Consider the following 20,849-nt stretch of genomic DNA (forward strand, 5'->3'; position numbering starts at 1 on the left):
AGGTAAATGGGGGTGCTCTATGGATGGTACAGGTAAATGGGGGTGCTCTATGGAGGGGGCAGGTAAATGGGGGTGCTCTATGGATGAGACAGGTAAATGGCGCTCTATGGAGGGGGCAGGTAAATGGGGGTGCTCTATGGATGGTACAGGTAAATGGGGGTGCTCTATGGATGGTACAGGTAAATGGGGGTGCTCTATGGAGGGGACAGGTAAATGGCGCTGTATGGATGGGACAGGTAAATGGGGGTGCTCTATGGATGGGACGGGTAAATGGGGGTGCTCTATGGATGGGACGGGTAAATGGGGGTGCTCTATGGATGGGTTAGGTAAATGGGGGTGCTCTATGGATGGGACGGGTAAATGGGGGTGCTCTATGGAGGGGACAGGTAAATGGCGCTGTATGGATGGGTTAGGTAAATGGGGGTGCTCTATGGATGGGACAGGTAAATGGGGGTGCTCTATGGATGGGACGGGTAAATGGGGGTGCTCTATGGAGGGGACGGGTAAATGGGGGTGCTCTATGGATGGGACAGGTAAATGGGGGTGCTCTATGGAGGGGACAGGTAAATGGGGTGCTCTATGGATGGGACGGGTAAATGGGGGTGCTCTATGGATGGTACAGGTAAATGGGGGTGCTCTATGGATGGTACAGGTAAATGGGGGTGCTCTGTGGATGGTACAGGTAAATGGGGGTGCTCTGTGGATGGTACAGGTAAATGGCGCTGTATGGAGGGGACAGGTAAATGGGGGTGCTCTCTGGAGGGGACAGGTAAATGGGGGTGCTCTATGGATGGTACAGGTAAATGGGGGTGCTGTATGGATGGGACAGGTAAATGGGGTGCTCTATGGAGGGGGCAGGTAAATGGGGGTGCTCTATGGATGGTACAGGTAAATGGCGCTGTATGGATGGGACAGGTAAATGGGGGTGCTCTATGGATGGGACAGATAAATAGGGGTGCTCTCTGGATGGGACAGAGAAATGGGGGTGCTCTATGGATGGGGCAGGTAAATGGGGGTGCTGTATGGATGGGAGAGGTAAATGGGGGTGCTGTATAGATGGAAGAGGTAAATGGGGGTGCTGTATAGATGGGACAGGTTATTGAGGGTGTAATGTCAATGGGGCAGGTAAAATCTTGCACCTAATTTAATATTATTATGGTTTATTTATATGGTGCCACAAGGGTCCTGCAGCGCCTGACAATATGGAGAAGTGAAAAACAAGAAAATAATGAATTACAGCAAAAGGGAATATAGGACAAGTACATGGAAAATAAGGAGAGTTCCATCAGGGGACAGGACACTGACGCAATTATCAGGGTGGCAGAGATATGAGGAGAGAGGACCCTGCTCGTGTAGTAGTGGTGCACTTGCTGGTTACATAACCCCCTGTGTTCCTGTGAGAGTAGGGATACGTCAGGTGTGATCAGCCCCCTGCGGAGGGAGAACACTGGGACAATAGAGTGCTGATGAGTTAGTACAGGGGTCTCTCATGGGGAAATGACTGTAAACAAGCAGCAGCCTGGGGCTATGAGGTGGTGCAGTAACCGGGAGGGGCACTGATTGTGTCACTATTGCCTAATTAGCTGCTTTAGTTGTGTAAGAAGTCCTGTATGTGATGGATCCGAGTGTAGTGGGTGCTGCAGGCTTATAGCACATTAAGGGGGTATTTTGGGTTCTACTGTGTATCACATCCAACATCTACCCCAATTACACACTTATATGGACGACTTCTGAAATCGAATCTTTATTTGAGACACAGATGGAGCCCCTCTCTCTGTTGCAAGGGCAGGTGATAGAATCGCCAGCCCTCGCCATCCGCCGGAAGCGCTGCCGTCCGCCGCTTCCCCGTCGCTGTTCGCTGGTCCCCACCGTCTCCCCGCACCCAAATGTAACCCTGCCCGTCTCCCTGAAGCGGAGACGAGCAGGATTCACGTCCCCCCGCCGCACGAATACTGGGACGCGTGTGTGTGTGAGACGATCACGTGTCCCAGTCAGATGGCGCGCCTCTCCGCCTGCGGGGACATTCTGGTGATCCCTGGCGCTGGCTGGGAGGCGCTCCATCTTTATATACATTTCTTTTCTGCAGGTCCTAACACCTGGAGACTGGCAGGGTGCTGCCGCCCAGCCACCGGCTGAATGGGATGCGCGTGCATGTGAGGTGCTCGTACGTCCCAGTCTAATGGAGTCCCTCTCCGCCAGCGCTCACCAGTAGTAGTAGTAGTACGTTTATTTATAAGGCGCTGCAAAGTGTCCGCAGCGCCGTACATAGCAAACAAATGACAAGGTAACGTACAGGGTGTGTTGATAAAATACAGCATAAATAGGGGTATAGATGGTAGAACTAAAATCAGCATCAGTTCAGAAGTAGGTGTCAAAATTGTCGAGGAGACTGAAGATGAAGTAGAGGAAGGGAAGAACAGGACAGGAGCACAGGTGAGGTAAAGAGGTAGGGTGAGTACGTGAGGAAGGAGGGCCCTGCTCATAAGAGTTACCAGACTAAAAGGAGGTGGGTGGACGAACGAAAAACAATAGGATAAGTAGGAACGTCCTGCCGAGTGCATTACCTGAACTGACGACGGGGCCTCCGTGCTCCGAAACGTTTTCCCTGCACTAGGAATAAATATTCCTGTTTTTTCACCCTTTGAACAAGCCTCCGAGTGCCACTTATTTGATTGCTATATATATATATATATATATATATATATATATATATATGTGTATATAGGACTTGGTAATCTAATAATCAGGCGTGAAACACCAGGTATCCTGACAAAAGTTTTAAATAAAACTGAAACGTTGCTAATTCCTGGTGTTTCACGCCTGATTATTAGATTACCAAGTCCTTTGAGTGCCGCTGAATCTACCAACTCCATCTCTGGAACTTCTTGGAAGGCAACTGGGCATCTTACACCAATGAGGGACTGAGTGCCGGTGACAACCCACACTATGGGCCTTATTCTAGTTCACTCTGACAAAATCCTTCTTAGATGGACAAAACCATGTGCTCTGCAGGTGGGGCAGATGTAACAGGTGCAGAGAGAATTAGATTTGGGTGAGTTATTTTGTTTCTGTGCAGGGTAAATACTGACTGCTTTATTTTTACACTGCAATATCGATCTCACTTTGAAGTAAAACCCCACCCAAATCTAACTCTCTCTGCACAAGTTACATCTGCCCCACCTGCAGTGCACATGGTTTTGTCCATCTAAAGCCCTGTACACACGCTTAGATTTGCTTTAGATTTTCTATTCGATTTGGCATTAGATCTGTACTTTTGCATTCGATTCAATTTCGATTTCACAATGTAGGCACAATGTACTCATTCGATTTACTGGATCGAATTCGATATTTCCTTGGCTGCACGGTAGATCTTTCTATTCGATTTTGAGAAAACGGGAGCGCGCATCGAATCGAATGCAGATCGAAAGTGTCCTAAAAACCATTCAATGTGGACTCGATTTTGCTTCTATAAGCAAAATCAAATCGAAAACAGGGAAAAATCTAAGCGTGTGTACAGGGCTTGAGAAGGATTTTGTCAGAAAGAGTGAACTAGAATAAGGCCCTATATGTATATATATCAGGTGACCTCAGTGATCTGAGTGTATTTATTTCAGTCGCCAAATCCACATGTGCCAGTTTCTGGAGGAGATATTATGTTTTATTGGGGTGTGGCATAAATACCCGACGGTCGGAATTCCGACTGCACAGCGTGGGGAGCGCAATGAAGCCCCCTGCGGGCTCGCCACTCTGCGGTTACGGTGGCTCGCCACCTATTTTATTCTCCCTCTATGGGGGTCGTGGACACCCATGAGGGAGCAGTCGGGATCCTGACTGTCGGGGAGCCGTCCGGCACCCATTTTAATGAGCTGGAGCACTACGGTGGATGTGTTGATGATACGAGAGTGCCTGTCTATCTGGTTTGGATATAATACTATGTATTATTAGGAATATATATATATATATATATATATATATATATATATATAAAAAAGAGAGTTTGTTTAGACTGGCACTGTCCCCAAATGTTCCAACTTACGTGGGTGCCTCCTGATGCTTTGTAATCACACAGTACATACACACTGTGTATTATTAGGAATATATATATATAGGATTCGGTATGAAATCCCGACGGTCAAAATCCCGACGGTCATAATACCGACAGCAATTGACATAAAGTCAAAATCCCGACATGGTCAAAATCCCGACATTTAAAATCCCGACATGGTCAAAATACCGACAAGGTCAAAATACCGACATTTAAAATCCCGACAAGTTCAAAATACCGACACATAGAATGTAGACAGGTGAAAAAGTCAACATGACTTTCGGGCGACAGCTCGCGAGGTCGATATGGGCTTTTCACAGTTTTTTTACCTGAATGTCGACACAGTCGACATGGACACAGTTGGAAGTCAACCGCAGCCCCTCGCATAGCTCGCTGCGCTCGCAATGCTTCGGGCACGGTGCCTCGCTACGCTCGGCACACTATTTTATTCTCCCACCACGCCCTAGTGGATGGTAGGGCATGAAATACCGCCTGTCGGCACATGTCGGGTCAAGAAACAGTGAAAAACCCATGTCGACCTCGCGACCTGTCGCCCGAAAGTCATGTTGACTTTTTCACCTGTCTACATTCTATGTGTCGGTATTTTGAACTTGTCGGGATTTTAAATGTCGGTATTTTGACCTTGTCGGTATTTTGACCATGTCGGGATTTTAAATGTCGGGATTTTGACCATGTCGGGATTTTGACTTTCTGTCAATTGCTGTCGGTATTTTGACCGTCGGGATTTTGACCGTCGGGATTTTGACTGCATCCCATATATATATATATATATATATATATATCTCTATCACACTGTGTATTATTAGGAGTAAGGAAGTGCTTAGGGGTGACATACACAATGCAGGGTATACACAATGAGGGGCTGCTATACACAGTACATATACATAGTGTATACACAATGAGGGGCTGCTATACACAGCACATATACATAGTGTATACATAACAATGCCCATCACGCCCAGGTGAGAGAGTTACTATACCAGCAGCAGCTTTGGGCATGGGCCATTTACATAAGAAAGCACTAGGTGGGGGACCCTGGGCTACATCTGCCGGCCGCAGTATCACAGGACACACACTGCTCCACCTGAGGACATCAGTCAGACATGACCTTCGTGCTGAGCCCCTGGGAGACCACCTATGTGCCCGCCTTTGACTTCCCATGCATGGAGCCCCTTCTTCTGGAGGAGAACAGTCCCAAAGAGGGTGGTAGGGTCCTGAGGGAGGCAGACTCCACCGCGGAGCTGAAGAAGAAGGACAAGGCCAGTGTGAGGAAGAAGAACTACCAGCGCTATGCTAAGCCCCCCTACTCCTACCTGGCCATGATCGCCATGGTCATCAGGTCTTCTCCCGAAAGGAGGCTCAAACTCTCCCAGGTGATTGTGGGGTGTTACTGGGGAGTGCGGGGGATTGTGGGGTGTTACTGGGGAGTGCGGGGGATTGTGGGGTGTTACTGGGGAGTGCGGGGGATTGTAGGGTGTTACTGGGGAGTGCGGGGGATTGTGGGGTGTTACTGGTGAGTGCGGGGGATTGTAGGGTGTTACTGGGGAGTGCGGGGGATTGTAGGGTGTTACTGGGGAGTGCGGGGGATTGTGGGGTGTTACTGGGGAGTGCTGGGGATTGTGGGGTGTTACAGGGGAGTGCGGGGGATTGTGGGGTGTTACTGGGGAGTGCGGGGGATTGTGGGGTGTTACTGGGGAGTGCGGGGGATTGTGGGGGGATTGTGGGGTGTTACTGGGGAGTGCTGGGGATTGTGGGGTGTTACTGGGGAGTGCGGGGGATTGTGGGGTGTTACTGGGGAGTGCGGGGGATTGTGGGGTGTTACTGGGGAGTGCTGGGGATTGTGGGGTGTTACTGGGGAGTGCGGGGGATTGTGGGGTGTTACTGGGGAGTGTGGGGGATTGTGGGGTGTTACTGGGGAGTGCGGGGGATTGTGGGGTGATACAGAGAGACTGTGGAGTGATACCAGGGGTGTGCTGGGGATTGTGGGGTGTTACTGGGGAGTGCGGGGGATTGTGGGGTGATACAGAGAGACTGTGGAGTGATACCAGGGGTGTGCGGGGGATTGTGGGGTGTTACTGGGGAGTGCAGGGGATTGTAGGGTGATACACAGTGACTGTGGGGTGATATGAGGGGAGTAGGGGGGGGGGGGTGATACCAGGGGTGTGCGGGGGATTGTAGGGTGTTACTTGGGGAATGCAAGGGATTGTGGGGTGATACCAGGGGAGTTTGGGGGATTACAGGGGTGGTGGGTCTTCCATGTAACACAAATCTGGGTGATAGGGGTTTGGGGGTGTGCTGGGCCTGGGAGTTACAATCTCCCATTACAGGGGGTATAGCAATGAATTTGGCTTCCGTGATTAATGTCTGACTGTCTCTTTGTACCCCCAGATTCTGGATGGAATCAGCACCCTGTTCCCCTTTTTTCGGGGAAACTATCAAGGGTGGAAGGACTCGGTGAGACACAACCTGTCCTCCAATGGCTGCTTCCGAAAGGTGAGGAGTGGTGGGGTATACGGGGGAACTGTCCTATAATGGTGGGGTATACGGGGCACTGTCCTGTAATGGTGGGGTGTACGGGGGCACTGTCATGGAATGGTGGGGTATACGGGGGCACTGTCCTGGAATGGTGGGGTATACGGGGGCACTGTCCTGTAATGGTGGGGTATACGGGGGCACGGTCATGTAATGGTGGGGTATACGGGGGCACGGTCATGTAATGGTGGGGTATATGGGGGCGCTGTCATGTAATGGTGGGGTATACAGGGGCACTGTCATGTAATGGTGGGGTATACGGGGGCATTTCCCTGTAATGGTGGGGTATACGGGGGCACTGTCATGTAATGGTGGGGTATACGGGGGCACTGTCCTATAATGGTGGGGTATACGGGGGAACTGTCCTGTAATGGTGGGTATACGGGGGGCACTGCCCTGTAATGGTGTGGTATACGGGGCACTGTCCTGTAATGGTGGGGTATACGGGGGCACTATCATGTAATGGTGGGGTATACGGGGGCACGGCCATGTAATGGTGGGGTATACGGGGCACGGCCATGTAATGGTGGGGTATACGGGGGCACTGTCATGTAATGGTGGAGTATACGGGGCACTGTCATGTAATGGTGGAGTATACGGGGGCATTGCCATGTAATGGTGGGGTATACGGGGGCACTGTCCTGTAATGGTGGGGTATACGGGGGCACTGTCATGTAATGGTGGGGTAACCAGTGACTTTATACAGGTTTGTAATGCCGGGTTGCTGGACCCGGTAAGCCCTTTCAGATTGCACCTATTACCGGGTAGAACTGGCAACAAACCGTCATGAACCCGGTAATTAGGTACAATCTGAAAGGGGTAAAAGCCAAAATTGCTCAACGACCATATTGCACCATGTGTACACACCCCAAAGCCGCGTACACACAGGGCGACTCATCTAAGGAATGTGGCCCCATGTGGCCCCCTTGTGATCCTCTCTGTTTATAGATAATAATTAAGCCTTGCTCTGGATGGGACTGTTTGGTGGAACTGTCTCTAAGCAAGTGCGTAACTACCATAGGTGCATGGTGTGCAGCTGCTATGGGGCCCAGAGCGGAAGGGGCCCATCTGTACTATCTAACTAATATGTGTTACATACATTTATCACCATCAGTTACTAAATAGGGGCCCTTACGACCTTTTGCTATGGGGCCTACGAATATCTAGTTACACCTCTGTCTCTAAGCTCCTCTGATTGTTCTGCAGGTTCTGAAGGACCCACTGAAACCTCACGCTAAAGGGAACTACTGGACCGTGGATGTTACCCAGATTCCGGCAGAGGCCATGAAGCTCCAGAACACGGCTGTTACCCGGCAATACATCTACCCGCATGACCTGTCCCCTTACATCATCCAGGGGCGGCCGTACCCATCCCTAGGGTCCTACCACAATCATCTGCAGAGAGACAGAGCTCCCATCAGAGCCGAACCAGAGCTTCAGCCCCCGCCACCGACTCAGACACCACCTCCAGCCCCGCCTCACCCTCCAGCACCTGCTCCACCTCCAGCCCCACCTCAGCCTCTGCATATGGACCCAGCAGTTGCCTTCCCAATGATTCTCTGGAATCTTCCCACATCTTACTCCAAATGTGTGGCCCCCAATGTGGTGGCCCCTCCCAGTATCCACCCGCTCCTGCTGTACTCCAACTTCCCGTCCCTCCCTCTGTATAACTACATGCCCGCTCCTTACACTGGCACCGCCTACCCAGAGAGGAGGGATGCCTTCTCCCCCAGCCTACAGCCACCGACGCCCCTCCCACAGCGACCAGCCGAAGTCAGAAACTCTTCCACTGATTTCCCCCCAAATAAAACAGTGTTTGATGTCCCGGCATATTCCACGCACCCGGGGTACTTAGCCCACCAGAGTGTGTATGGCCACCCCATGGCACACATTGGCAGCCCCCTGGCTGGGTATAGGCCTCTGGGATACTGACTTGTTGTTAGGCCAAGTGATGACACTTTAGTCCTTAGTCCGTGCTGGCACTTGGCGCCTCCCTGCGCCCCCAGGAAATGGAGATTCCCTCTTATCCTATTGTCTTATCCGTCTCATTCTCTCCTCCATCATGTAAATAAATGTTTCCCCCACAGATTGGTGACTATGCATATTCTATAGTACACATCAAGGGGGAGACGTACCAAGCCTTGGGAGATATAGGGGGAGACGTACCAAGCCTTGGGAGATATAGGGGGAGACGTACCAAGCCTTGTGAGATATAGGGGGGGACGTGCCAAGCCTTGGGAGATATAGGGGTAGACGTGCCAAGCCTTGGGAGATATAGGGGGAGACGTACCAAGCCTTGGGAGATATAGGGGGAGACGTACCAAGCCTTGTGAGATATAGGGGGGGACGTGCCAAGCCTTGGGAGATATAGGGGTAGACGTGCCAAGCCTTGGGAGATATAGGGGGAGACGTACCAAGCCTTGGGAGATATATGGGGAGACGTGCCAAGCCTTGGGAGATATAGGGGGAGACGTACCAAGCCTTGGGAGATATAAGGGGAGACGTGCCAAGCCTTGGGAGATATAGGGGGAGACGTGCCAAGCCTTGGGAGATATAGGGGGAGACGTGCCAAGCCTTGGGAGATATAGGGGGAGACGTGACAAGCCTTGGGAGATATAGGGGGAGACGTGCCAAGCCTTGGGAGATATATGGGGACGTACCAAGCCTTGGGAGATATAGGGGGAGACGTACCAAGCCTTGGAGAGATATAGGGGAAGATGTACCAAGCCTTGGGAGATATAGGGGGAGACGTACCAAGCCTTGGAGAGATATAGGGGGAGACGTACCAAGCCTTGGAGAGATATAGGGGAAGATGTACCAAGCCTTGGAGAGATATAGGGGGAGATGTACCAAGCCTTGGGAGATATAGGGGGAGATGTACCAAGCCTTGGGAGATATAGGGGGAGACATACCAAGCCTTGGGAGATATAGGGGGAGACGTACCAAGCCTTGGAGAGATATAGGGGAAGATGTACCAAGCCTTGGAGAGATATAGGGGGAGACATACCAAGCCTTGGGAGATATAGGGGGAGACGTACCAAGCCTTGGAGAGATATAGGGGAAGATGTACCAAGCCTTGGAGAGATATAGGGGAAGATGTACCAAGCCTTGGAGAGATATAGGGGAGATGTACCAAGCCTTGGGAGATATAGGGGGAGGCGTACCAAGCCTTGGGAGATATAGGGGGAGACGTACCAAGCCTTGGGAGATATAGGGGGAGATGTACCAAGCCTTGGGAGATATAGGGGGAGATGTACCAAGCCTTGGGAGATATAGGGGGAGACGTACCAAGCCTTGGGAGATATAGGGGGAGACGTACCAAGCCTTGGGAGATATAGGGGGAGACGTACCAAGCCTTGGAGAGATATAGGGGAGATGTACCAAGCCTTGGAGAGATATAGGGGGAGATGTACCAAGCCTTGGGAGATATAGGGGGAGACGTACCAAGCCTTGGGAGATATAGGGGGAGACGTACCAAGCCTTGGGAGATATAGGGGGAGACGTACCAAGCCTTGGGAGATATAGGGGGAGACGTACCAAGCCTTGGAGAGATATAGGGGAAGATGTACCAAGCCTTGGAGAGATATAGGGGGAGATGTACCAAGCCTTGGGAGATATAGGGGGAGATGTACCAAGCCTTGGGAGATATAGGGGGAGACGTACCAAGCCTTGGAGAGATATAGGGGAGATGTACCAAGCCTTGGAGAGATATAGGGGGAGATGTACCAAGCCTTGGGAGATATAGGGGGAGATGTACCAAGCCTTGGGAGATATAGGGGGAGATGTGTCAAAGCTCACAGATATGAGATAAAATGGAAGGCGATGAATTACTAGCCAAGCCAACTCTATGGTTCCAGCCAGAACCGTTCCTATGCGGATCACTGAAGAGGCTCATACAGTATGTACCATTGTCAGCTGTGTTTACTTGGTCTGTTTCTATCCCACAGTTCCCAGTCCAGCTGAGCACAGGTAACCCTTCCGATGGTCCGATGAGCACAGATAACCCTTCCGATGGTCAGCTGAGCACAGATAACCCTTCCGATGGTCAGCTGAGCACAGATAACCCTTCCGATAGTCAGCTGAGCACAGATAACCCTTCCGATAGTCAGCGGAGCACAGATAACCCTTCCGATAGTCAGCGGAGCACAGATAACCCTTCCGATAGTCAGATGAGCACAGATAACCCTTCCGATAGTAAGCTGAGCACAGATAACCCTTCCGATAGTAAGCTGAGCACAGATAACCCTTCCGATAGTCAGATGAGCACAGATAACCCTTCCGATGGTCCGATGAGCACAGATAACCCTTCCGATAGTCAGATGAGCACAGATAACCCTTCCGATAGTAAGCTGAGCACAGATAACCCTTCCGATAGTCAGATGAGCACAGATAACCCTTCCGATGGTCAGCTGAGCACAGATAACCCTTCCGATAGTCAGCTGAGCACAGATAACCCGATAGTCAGCTGAGCACAGATAACCCTTCCGATAGTCAGCTGAGCACAGATAACCCTTCCGATAGTCAGCTGAGCACAGATAACCCTTCCGATAGTCAGATGAGCACAGATAACCCTTCCGATAGTCAGATGAGCACAGATAACCCTTCCGATAGTAAGCTGAGCACAGATAACCCTTCCGATAGTAAGCTGAGCACAGATAACCCTTCCGATAGTCAGATGAGCACAGATAACCCTTCCGATGGTCAGCTGAGCACAGATAACCCTTCCGATAGTCAGATGAGCACAGATAACCCTTCCGATAGTCAGATGAGCACAGATAACCCTTCCGATAGTAAGCTGAGCACAGATAACCCTTCCGATAGTCAGCTGAGCACAGATAACCCTTCCGATAGTCAGATGAGCACAGATAACCCGATAGTCAGCTGAGCACAGATAACCCTTCCGATAGTCAGCTGAGCACAGATAACCCTTCCGATAGTCAGCTGAGCACAGATAACCCTTCCGATAGTCAGCTGAGCACAGATAACCCTTCCGATAGTCAGCTGAGCACAGATAACCCTTCCGATAGTCAGCTGAGCACAGATAACCCTTCCGATAGTCAGCTGAGCACAGATAACCCTTCCGATAGTCAGCTGAGCACAGATCACCCTTCCGATAGTCAGCTGAGCACAGATCACCCTTCCGATAGTCAGATGAGCACAGATAACCCTTCCGATAGTCAGATGAGCACAGATAACCCTTCCGATAGTCAGATGAGCACAGATAACCCTTCCGATAGTAAGCTGAGCACAGATAACCCTTCCGATAGTCAGCTGAGCACAGATAACCCTTCCGATAGTCAGATGAGCACAGATAACCCGATAGTCAGATGAGCACAGATAACCCTTCCGATAGTCAGATGAGCACAGATAACCCGATAGTCAGCTGAGCACAGATAACCCTTCCGATAGTCAGCTGAGCACAGATAACCCTTCCGATAGTCAGCTGAGCACAGATAACCCTTCCGATAGTCAGCTGAGCACAGATAACCCTTCCGATAGTCAGCTGAGCACAGATAACCCTTCCGATAGTCCGATGAGCACAGATAACCCTTCCGATAGTCCGATGAGCACAGATAACCCTTCCGATAGTCAGCTGAGCACAGATAACCCTTCCGATAGTCAGCTGAGCACAGATAACCCTTCCGATAGTCCGATGAGCACAGATAACCCTTCCGATGGTCCGATGAGCACAGATAACCCTTCCGATAGTCAGCTGAGCACAGATAACCCTTCCGATAGTCAGCTGAGCACAGATCACCCTTCCGATAGTCAGATGAGCACAGATAACCCTTCCGATAGTCAGCTGAGCACAGATAACCCTTCCGATAGTCAGCTGAGCACAGATAACCCTTCCGATAGTCAGCTGAGCACAGATCACCCTTCCGATAGTCAGCTGAGCACAGATAACCCTTCCGATGGTCAGCTGAGCACAGATCACCCTTCCGATAGTCAGATGAGCACAGATCACCCTTCCGATAGTCAGCTGAGCACAGATCACCCTTCCGATAGTCAGCTGAGCACAGATAACCCTTCCGATAGTCAGCTGAGCACAGATAACCCTTCCGATAGTCAGCTGAGCACAGATAACCCTTCCGATAGTCAGCTGAGCACAGATCACCCTTCCGATAGTCAGATGAGCACAGATAACCCTTCCGATAGTCAGCTGAGCACAGATAACCCTTCCGATGGTCAGCTGAGCACAGATCACCCTTCCGATAGTCAGCTGAGCACAGATCACCCTTCCGATGGTCAGCTGAGCACAGATCACCCTTCCGATAGTCAGCTGAGCACAGATAACCCGATAGTCCGATGCCGTTTATATCACAACGTTGCGCTTCTTCCCCCACTGAGACCATTCTTAGCTCGATGTCTTCAAGGCTATGTGGATGGCTGAAGTACAATGTCAAGGTCAATAGTTTTCATACTCTACCATATAAAAATGATTTAGAGGTGATGCACACAATAATTATAATAAGCTCGGCTATCTCATACGGAGCGATATCAATGTTCTCAGTATATATACTGGTCAAGAAAAACTAGCCCACCAACCAAGGGGTGTTACGCAGGTGAGAGGTGTTACGCAGGTGAGGGGTGTTACGCAGGTGAGGGCTGTTACGCAGGCGAGGGGTGTTACGCAGGTGAGGGGTGTTACGCAGGTGAGGGGTGTTACGCAGGTGAGGGGTGTTACGCAGGTGAGGGGTGTTACCCAGGCGAGGGGTGTACGCAGGCGAGGGGTGTTACGCAGGCGAGGGGTGTTACGCAGGTGAGGGGTGTTACGCAGGTGAGGGGTGTACGCAGGCGAGGGGTGTTACGCAGGCGAGGGGTGTTACGCAGGTGAGGGGTGTTACCCAGGTGAGAGGTGTTACCCAGGTGAAAAGAAATACTAGATAGTGTGATATTATTAAAAAAATGTTAGAATGAGCCCAATAACTATTATAGTATGCCACCCGAAGCAAAACAGCCACACCAACCCATGGGGAGCAGTGTCTCAAATTAATCCCTAAAACTGACAAACTACAATTGCGCCCAGACCTTACTCATCTGGGCCCGGAGCTCACTCATCTGCGCCCGGACCTCACCCATCTGCGCCATGAGAGGCCAGTGTGGTGGGAGCCCTGAGAGGCCAGTGTGGTGGGCGCCCTGAGACGGTGGCAGGCAGGGAGATGGAAGTCTCTCTGCCTGCCCCAGAGCGTATGTGGGGGGGAGGTGGGCTCCCCGGGTGCCAGGCAGCACAGGCTGCCCCCCGGGGGTGCCAGCAGGGGACCGGGTATATTGTGCATATGTAACGATCGGGTGCAGTGAATATATGAATATCTAATGAGCGGCTCGGCTCCGGCGCCCCCTGCTGGCTGGCTGCTGTGTAAAAAAAAAAAAAAAAATAATAATTAAATATATATTCATGTGCTTACAGCACATGAATAAAAATAGCATGCCCCTCCTCAGAATAAAATTCCAGATTTCTTGACACCAAATGTAAAAAACAAAACACTTTATTTTAAAAGTTCACATTCCACTTCTCCATAAAAAGATAGCGATTGCTACTCGGTGAATCATGGCGAAAAAAACCTTGAAAAGTATTCGCCATCTGGTCATTGAATAGGGTGATTTACCGTTTTAGTCAAAAATTCACCAAACAGCACAAATTCGCCATAAAAACATGGCGAATCAGCCTCATGACTCCTCGTCAGACAGTGCAGCAGCGTCATGTGGCCTCAGCAGCACAGTGTGTGGCTGCCGGCAGATGGCTGGGCCCCCACAGCTCTAAACATATTTAGGCCCCTCACTGGCCTGCACACGTTAAAACAAGGCTGCCTGCCTAGTGGTAGCTCCGCCCTGTATGAGCCATGACTGTGCTCCTGCACATAGGACGTCTCAGGCTGTGACATAAAGCTACTTAGCCCTCAGATGCTGATGCTGTATAACATGTGACCAATGACTGACAGGCTGTACGTCCACTATTAGTGATGCGCATAACGTTATCTCCTCTCCAATGTTTAATAATGACTCTTTATAGCTGTGAATAATGTAGCTCTGGTCATAAAACACTTGTCCTGGGGTTACACCATTATTGGGGATGCAGGCTCATGTCCCAGCTATGCAGTGTTGGCGCGGCTGCGTGGGCTGGCAGCATCCATGAATTGCAGTGTGAGCATCTCTGCAGCCTTGTCTCCTCTCTGGTCACTGGGCAACAGTGGCGTAACTATACATTTTTCGGTACTTGTTTCCTAGAACGGCGCCCACGATATTGATCTTAGGCATCGCAAGAAAAAAAATCACATCGGTCGCATCGCATGCGGCCAAAACATCGCATGCGATGCGACCGACCCGATTACCGATTTTACATAGGGAACAATGTTAAATGGCACAATTGACCCGATTTCACATAGGGAACAATGTTAAATGGCCCACAGACCCCAAATAGCCACCCTGAAGTGTGAAATGCCCCCCCCCCCAATTGTTAACGCCACCCCACGATCAACGTTAACCCGAAGCGTGGCGAGCGCAGCGAGGCCGCAAGGGGCGGCGGTACGCGTCCTCCGACTTTTTCATACCTCCACTATCCACGTCGGCGTGGAGAATAGAAAGTGTGGCGAGCGCAGCGAGCCCGAAGCGTGGAGAGCATAGCGAGCCCCGTGAGGGGACGCAGATACCTGTGAAGCCCGCGAGGGGACGCGTATAGCTGTGAAGGTATCCGCGTCCGCTCGCCACGCTTCGGGCTCGGTGGCTCGCTCCGCTCGCCACACTTTCTATTCTCAACTCCACGCCGACGTGGATAGAGGGGGTATGAAAATGTCGGAGGACGCGTACCGCCGCCCCTCGCCACGCTTCGGGTTGGCGTTGATTTTGGGGTGGCGTTAACAATTGGGGGGGCCATTTCACACTTCAGGGTGGCTATTTGGGGTCTGTGGGCCATTTAACATTGTTCCCTATGTGAAATCAGGTCAATTGGGCCATTTAACATTGTTCCCTATGTAAAATCGGTAATCGCGTCGGTCGCATCGCATGTGATTTTTTGGCCGCATGCGATGCGACCGACGCGATTTACATTTTACCATGCATTTCTATGTAAAATCGCGGACATCGCATCGCTTGCCATTATAATGGCATGCAATGCCTGCGATGGGCGCCAATCTAGGAAACAAGTACCCATTTTTCTCCACCAGCGGAATTTTTTTTAGGTGCCCCCCCCCCCCCCCAAAACAAACAAACAAACAAACAAACAAAGAGGCAGAGAGAGAGAGCAGAGGTGAAAGGGTAGAGGGGAGGAGAAAGTCAGAGAACAAAAAAGAGAGAGAGGGGAGATGTGTGTGTGTGTGTACTTACTATCTCAAGCGGGTGGTGTTTTTCTACATCAGCGCTGGGTCTCCTTAGCGGTGCCAGCTTCTTGGTCCCCTCAGTAGCGCTGGCTCACCACATCAGCGTCAGTGTCCTCAGCGGCGCCGGGTTGCAGTCTCATCAGCGCTGTGAGCCGCCGGGTTTCCAGTACAGTGCCAGCAATGGTCGCATCAGCGCTGTCAGCCCCTGGTCTCCGCACACCGCCAGCCAGCGATGTCCGCTCCTGATCTCCTGACTCCCGCACAGCGCCAGCCGTGACACAGACAGCTTCAATTATTCACGCCGGGGCTGGCTCACGTGACTGCAATGTCAGTGAGAGGGGAGGAGAGTAGAGGCTCCGACGGCGGAGGGGTAGAGGAAGTATGGGGCGGCGGGGGCAGGGGAAGAATGGTCTTAGGCTATGTCGTTTCAGTGCGCCCAGCTGGTGCTGGCTCCCCCAAGCTGCCGCGGGGGCTGCCTCACCATAGCTACGCCACTGCTGGGCAACTGCCACATCTGATGCTGCCTCCTGATCCTGCTCTGTCATCCGCTGTACCTGATGCCTGCTGCTCCCCCAGACTTACATACCCTCCAACATCTCATGGGTAGAAATCGGTACAAATCTGGAAAGGGGTGTGGCCACTGGTAAAGGGGGCGTGGCCAGAATACACACACACACTCATTCTACAACATCGATACACATACCACATTTTTTTTAATGATGATCATGATCCAATGTTACCTACATTATTTCCACAAATGCTGAGTACTGTAGGTGGTCACCAATGGCACGTTACTAATGGCAGTGTGCCCCATGAATAAAGCATGGCCAGCGTTATGTGCAATGGGCTCTCTCTGCCCCGGCACAACTAGGACATGCTCTAGTACGGCTTCTCCCCTGAGGTGACACTAGGAGCTTCCTTACCGTGACCTCGGATTGTCCATGGCACCGGAGAACAGCTCTTTCACTGGGTCAGAGCAGGAGATGCTCTGGGCAGCGGCCGCCATCCTGCAGATAGCTGCTGGGGAGATGCCGTAGGTGAAGGAGTTCAGGCGGCCCCAGCGCTGACAGATGTGAGGGGAGCACCGGTGAGCGCATCCTCCGCTTCTGCCAGCTCCTGTCCCAGCACAGGCATCTCCTCATCCCCCCGTAGGACGGCCATAGGACACACCGCCAGCAGAGGTGGCGAGGCCCGGCTGCTGCTGTGCTGGAGCTGCAGTAAGCGCATGGGAGAGAGAGAGCAGGAGACGGTGAGCCCGGGGCATGCTGTGTGCGGGCATGCTGCTACACCTGCAGGGCTCTCCTCCTCTGCTCCCGCACACTCCAGCAGGGGTCGCCCGTCCAGAGAGATGTTGGTGAGGAATGAGTAGGGTGACCAACTCATCCCTTTATTCCGGGACACATATTAATTACACAGGTTCTGTGGCAGTTTAAAACCAGGTGAAAGCCAGCCACAGAACCTGTGTAATTAATATGTGTCCTGGATTAAAGGGATGAGTTGGTCACCCTAGGAATGAGAGAGTTACTGCCTCCTTACGTGCTCCAGGCTGTGGCCACCTGGGGACTGCATGGGACCCGCAATCATTATCCCATTGTGCGCCGTGTTGCACCTTGGGAGTTGTAGTCTTGTTTGGCAGCTCCGTTTCAAGCTTCCTGCGGAATAGCCGGTGGTGGGAAACTACAACTCCCAGAGTCCCCGTGGCCTCTGAGAAGTGAAGGAAGAACGTGCCTGTCAAGCGCTGGGCTGAAGGCTAGAAAACCGGTACAATCAGTACAGTTGGGGGGTATGGACTTAGCAACTCCCAACCCTCCGATCACTGTCCGCTTCCCTTCTCAGTGCAGTTCTCCCATACAGGACATTACTGGGGGCAGACTCCTGGTCAGTCTCTGCTGTAAATCAGGTAACCAATCACTGCTGAGGTGACAGGGGCACAGCTCTTATCACTCTGATTACCTCTGGAGACAAGCCCCTCCCCCTCCGGGTGGAGCTGTTCTATGTATAGCTCTTGCTATCAGTTCCCCCCTGTCCACTGCTCAGTCCACGTGCTCCCTCCTCACCATAGTTGCCAAGTCAGCTTGAAACAAGCGGATTTGGGCTTGTTTTTTTCGTGAGTTGCTTGTTTTTTTTGATGGTTGCTTGTTGCTTGTTTTTTGGGCTTATATTTTTTTTTAGTAGCTTGTTTTGGGCTTGTTTTATTTTGGGTTTGGTGTTGATTTTCTCTGTAATTCAGTTATTCAGCACAGAGATAAGGGACAAACACAGGTGAGAACTAGGCTATAGAAATGGTAATGACTCCCATTATCTATGTTGCTGCTTGTGTGTATTCAGTAGGGCTAATCTGATTTTAACAATGATGCTTGTAGTAAGATTGTTATATCTTTTCTTAAGATGTCCACACATGGTACAATTTAACAGGTGCGATGTGCGCTCCCGCGCACATTGCACAGCACAAAAAGTATGTGCTTACTAGATTGCATTGCATCTCATTGCATTGCATTCAAAACGCATGCGATCTAGTACAAAACGTACAGCGCCTGTCGCACCATGGGCGGGATGTACTATCCTATTTCGCCATGTTATTTCATGTTTTCCGTGGCGGCACAGTGTTCTCTAATGTATTAATAAGGTTTCCCACACAAAAAAATCGCATCTCTCCTACATTGTGAGATACCGCGAGTCTTCCGTCGTGGTATTTCCAGCCTATTCAAATGTACAGATCGCGGACTCGGGTGTACTAAGAGCAGCCGCGGAGGACAATAGAGATTTTAATTTCGCTATATATACACCTGGCGAATTTGCAAAGTATAGCACTTTTCCTTTAATTTATTCACAAAGCAAACAGCTTAAAAAGCAGATGGCACAGAACTGTGCTCCCTGCCATCCTCTGCGCTCAGCCATCCACTCTCACCCGTTCCTGTGCTCCCTGCCATCCTCTGCGCTCAGCCATCCACTCTATCACCCGTTCCTGTCCTCTCTGGCTTTTACTGTGCATGACAGCATCCACAGATGGGGATGCGCATGCACAGCAATCATGCAGCCAACTAGACTAGTGGATTGCATTCTCAGCTGCGACCGCAAGTAACATAAAAAAAGTTACATACGGGGAAGACGAAGGCGGGAACGCCAGGAACGGGCTGCGAAAGCAGCGCGAGCAGACCGTTACAGCAATGTGGTAAATAGTACATCCCGCCCCATGTATGGTAAGTATTTCTCATTAATGAGGCGAAGCAGGAAGTGTTATAGTATTCTTTAAAAAACAGTTTTGTACCCACTGTCATTCCTTTTAGTACATCCCGTTTTGGACTGATAAAATATCATTGTAAAGACATTGCATGTAGATTGTATAAATAATACGTAAAATATCTATCTATAATCCAGTGGTTCCCAAACTGTGTGCCGTGGCTCCCAGGGGTGCCTTGGGACACTTGCAGGGGTGCCCCAGGTTGGTGGTCCAGGACCAATTCAAATTATTTATGATCAATTATTTATTTACAAAACCAGTGCTGTTGGCTGCCAATTTTAAAATATGTGTACAAACAGAAGCAAATCCTTCCCTTTGCCACATAACAGAATCTAAGAAGCACATATAAACACAATCTACTTAATTTTATATATTTTTTGGGGCCCTAGGGGTGCCGTGGAAAAATCTGATACTCTAGGGTGCCGTGATTCGAAAAAGATTGGGAACCTCTGCTATAATCAAATGTAAGTTGGGCTTGTTTTTGGGCTTTTTAGGATTAGGTTGGGCTTGTTTTGGGCTTGTTTTTTAGTCATCAGTTGCTTGTTTTACGTTTCAGAGTTGGCAACACTGCTCCTCACATATCACTCACTGCTCTTGTGCAGTCAGTATAACAACACTGTCATATAAAACTCTATAGGTCTTTACATATTGAAATACTGATTTTCTAGTTCTAATCACTAATCAAGTATTTAATATATAACCACTATACATATGGTTACATACACTGCTTGATGGACCATAGTTACCTCTCCTCCTGCATTCTGCAGGAGACTCCCTGACATAGCAGCAATCTCCCTCTCTCCCGCATTAGTCTAGCAATCTACCTCATGCCACCTAGCCCACATTACACTGTTATAGTTACCTCCCCTCCTGCATTCTGCAGGAGACTCCCTGACATAGCAGCAATCTCCCTCTCACCCTCATTAGTCTAGCAATCTCCCTCATGTCACCTAGCCCACATTACACTGTTACATCATAGGTACCTCCCCTCCTGCATTCTGCAGTAGACTCCCTGAAATACCAGCAATCTCCCTCTCTCCCTCATTAGTCTAGCAATCTCCCTCATGTCACCTAGCCCACATTACATTGTTACATTATAGTTACCTCCCCCCCTGCATTCTGCAGGAGACTCCCTGACATAGCAGCAATCTCCCTCTCTCCCTCATGTCACCTAGCCCACATTACACTGTTACATCATAGTTACCTCCTCTCCTGCATTCTGCAGGAGACTTCCTGACATAGCAGCAATCTCCCTCTCTCCATCATTAGTCTAGCAATCTCCCTCATGTCACCTAGCCCACATTACACTAATACATCATAGTTACCTCCCCTCCTGCATTCTGCAGGAGACTCCCTGACATAGCAGCAATCTCCCTCTCTCCCTCATTAGTCTAGCAATCTCCCTCATGTCACCTAGCCCACATTACACTGTTACATCATAGTTACCTCCCCTCCAGCATTCTGCAGGAGACTCCCTGACATAGCAGCAATCTCCCTCTCTTCCTCATTAGTCTAGCAATCTCCCTCATGTCACCTAGCCCACATTACACTGTTACATCATAGTTACCTCCCCTCCAGCATTCTGCAGGAGACTCCCTGACATAGCAGCAATCTCCCTCTCTCCCTCATTAGTCTAGCAATCTCCCTCATGTCACCTAGCCCACATTACACTGTTACATTTTTGGGAAAAAAA

General features: G+C 50.5%; 1 protein-coding gene across 1 annotated transcript; it reads left to right on the top strand.

The window, feature by feature from the left end:
• Nucleotides 1-4,956: 4,956 nt before the first annotated feature.
• LOC146079793 (forkhead activin signal transducer 3-like) lies at nt 4,957-8,674 on the top strand. Its single transcript, XM_083186436.1, has 3 exons — nt 4,957-5,439; nt 6,455-6,559; nt 7,805-8,674. The coding sequence occupies exons 1-3, from the start codon at nt 5,170-5,172 to the stop codon at nt 8,528-8,530; spliced, it is 1,101 nt and encodes a 366-aa protein (XP_083042562.1). The 5' UTR covers nt 4,957-5,169; the 3' UTR covers nt 8,531-8,674.
• The last annotated feature ends 12,175 nt before the right edge of the window (nt 8,675-20,849 follow it).

This window comes from Crinia signifera, chromosome 5, assembly GCF_055691185.1.
Source record: "Crinia signifera chromosome 5, ASM5569118v1, whole genome shotgun sequence".
In the NCBI taxonomy this organism is placed as follows: Eukaryota; Metazoa; Chordata; class Amphibia; order Anura; family Myobatrachidae; genus Crinia; species Crinia signifera.

Coding starts and splice junctions, on each gene's coding strand:
- LOC146079793 (XM_083186436.1), top strand. CDS start 5,170: ATGACCTTCGTGCTGAGCCCCTGGGAGACCACCTATGTGCCCGCCTTT. Junction 5,440..6,454: donor GGAGGCTCAAACTCTCCCAG/GTGATTGTGGGG, acceptor TTGTACCCCCAG/ATTCTGGATGGAATCAGCAC. Junction 6,560..7,804: donor CCAATGGCTGCTTCCGAAAG/GTGAGGAGTGGT, acceptor ATTGTTCTGCAG/GTTCTGAAGGACCCACTGAA.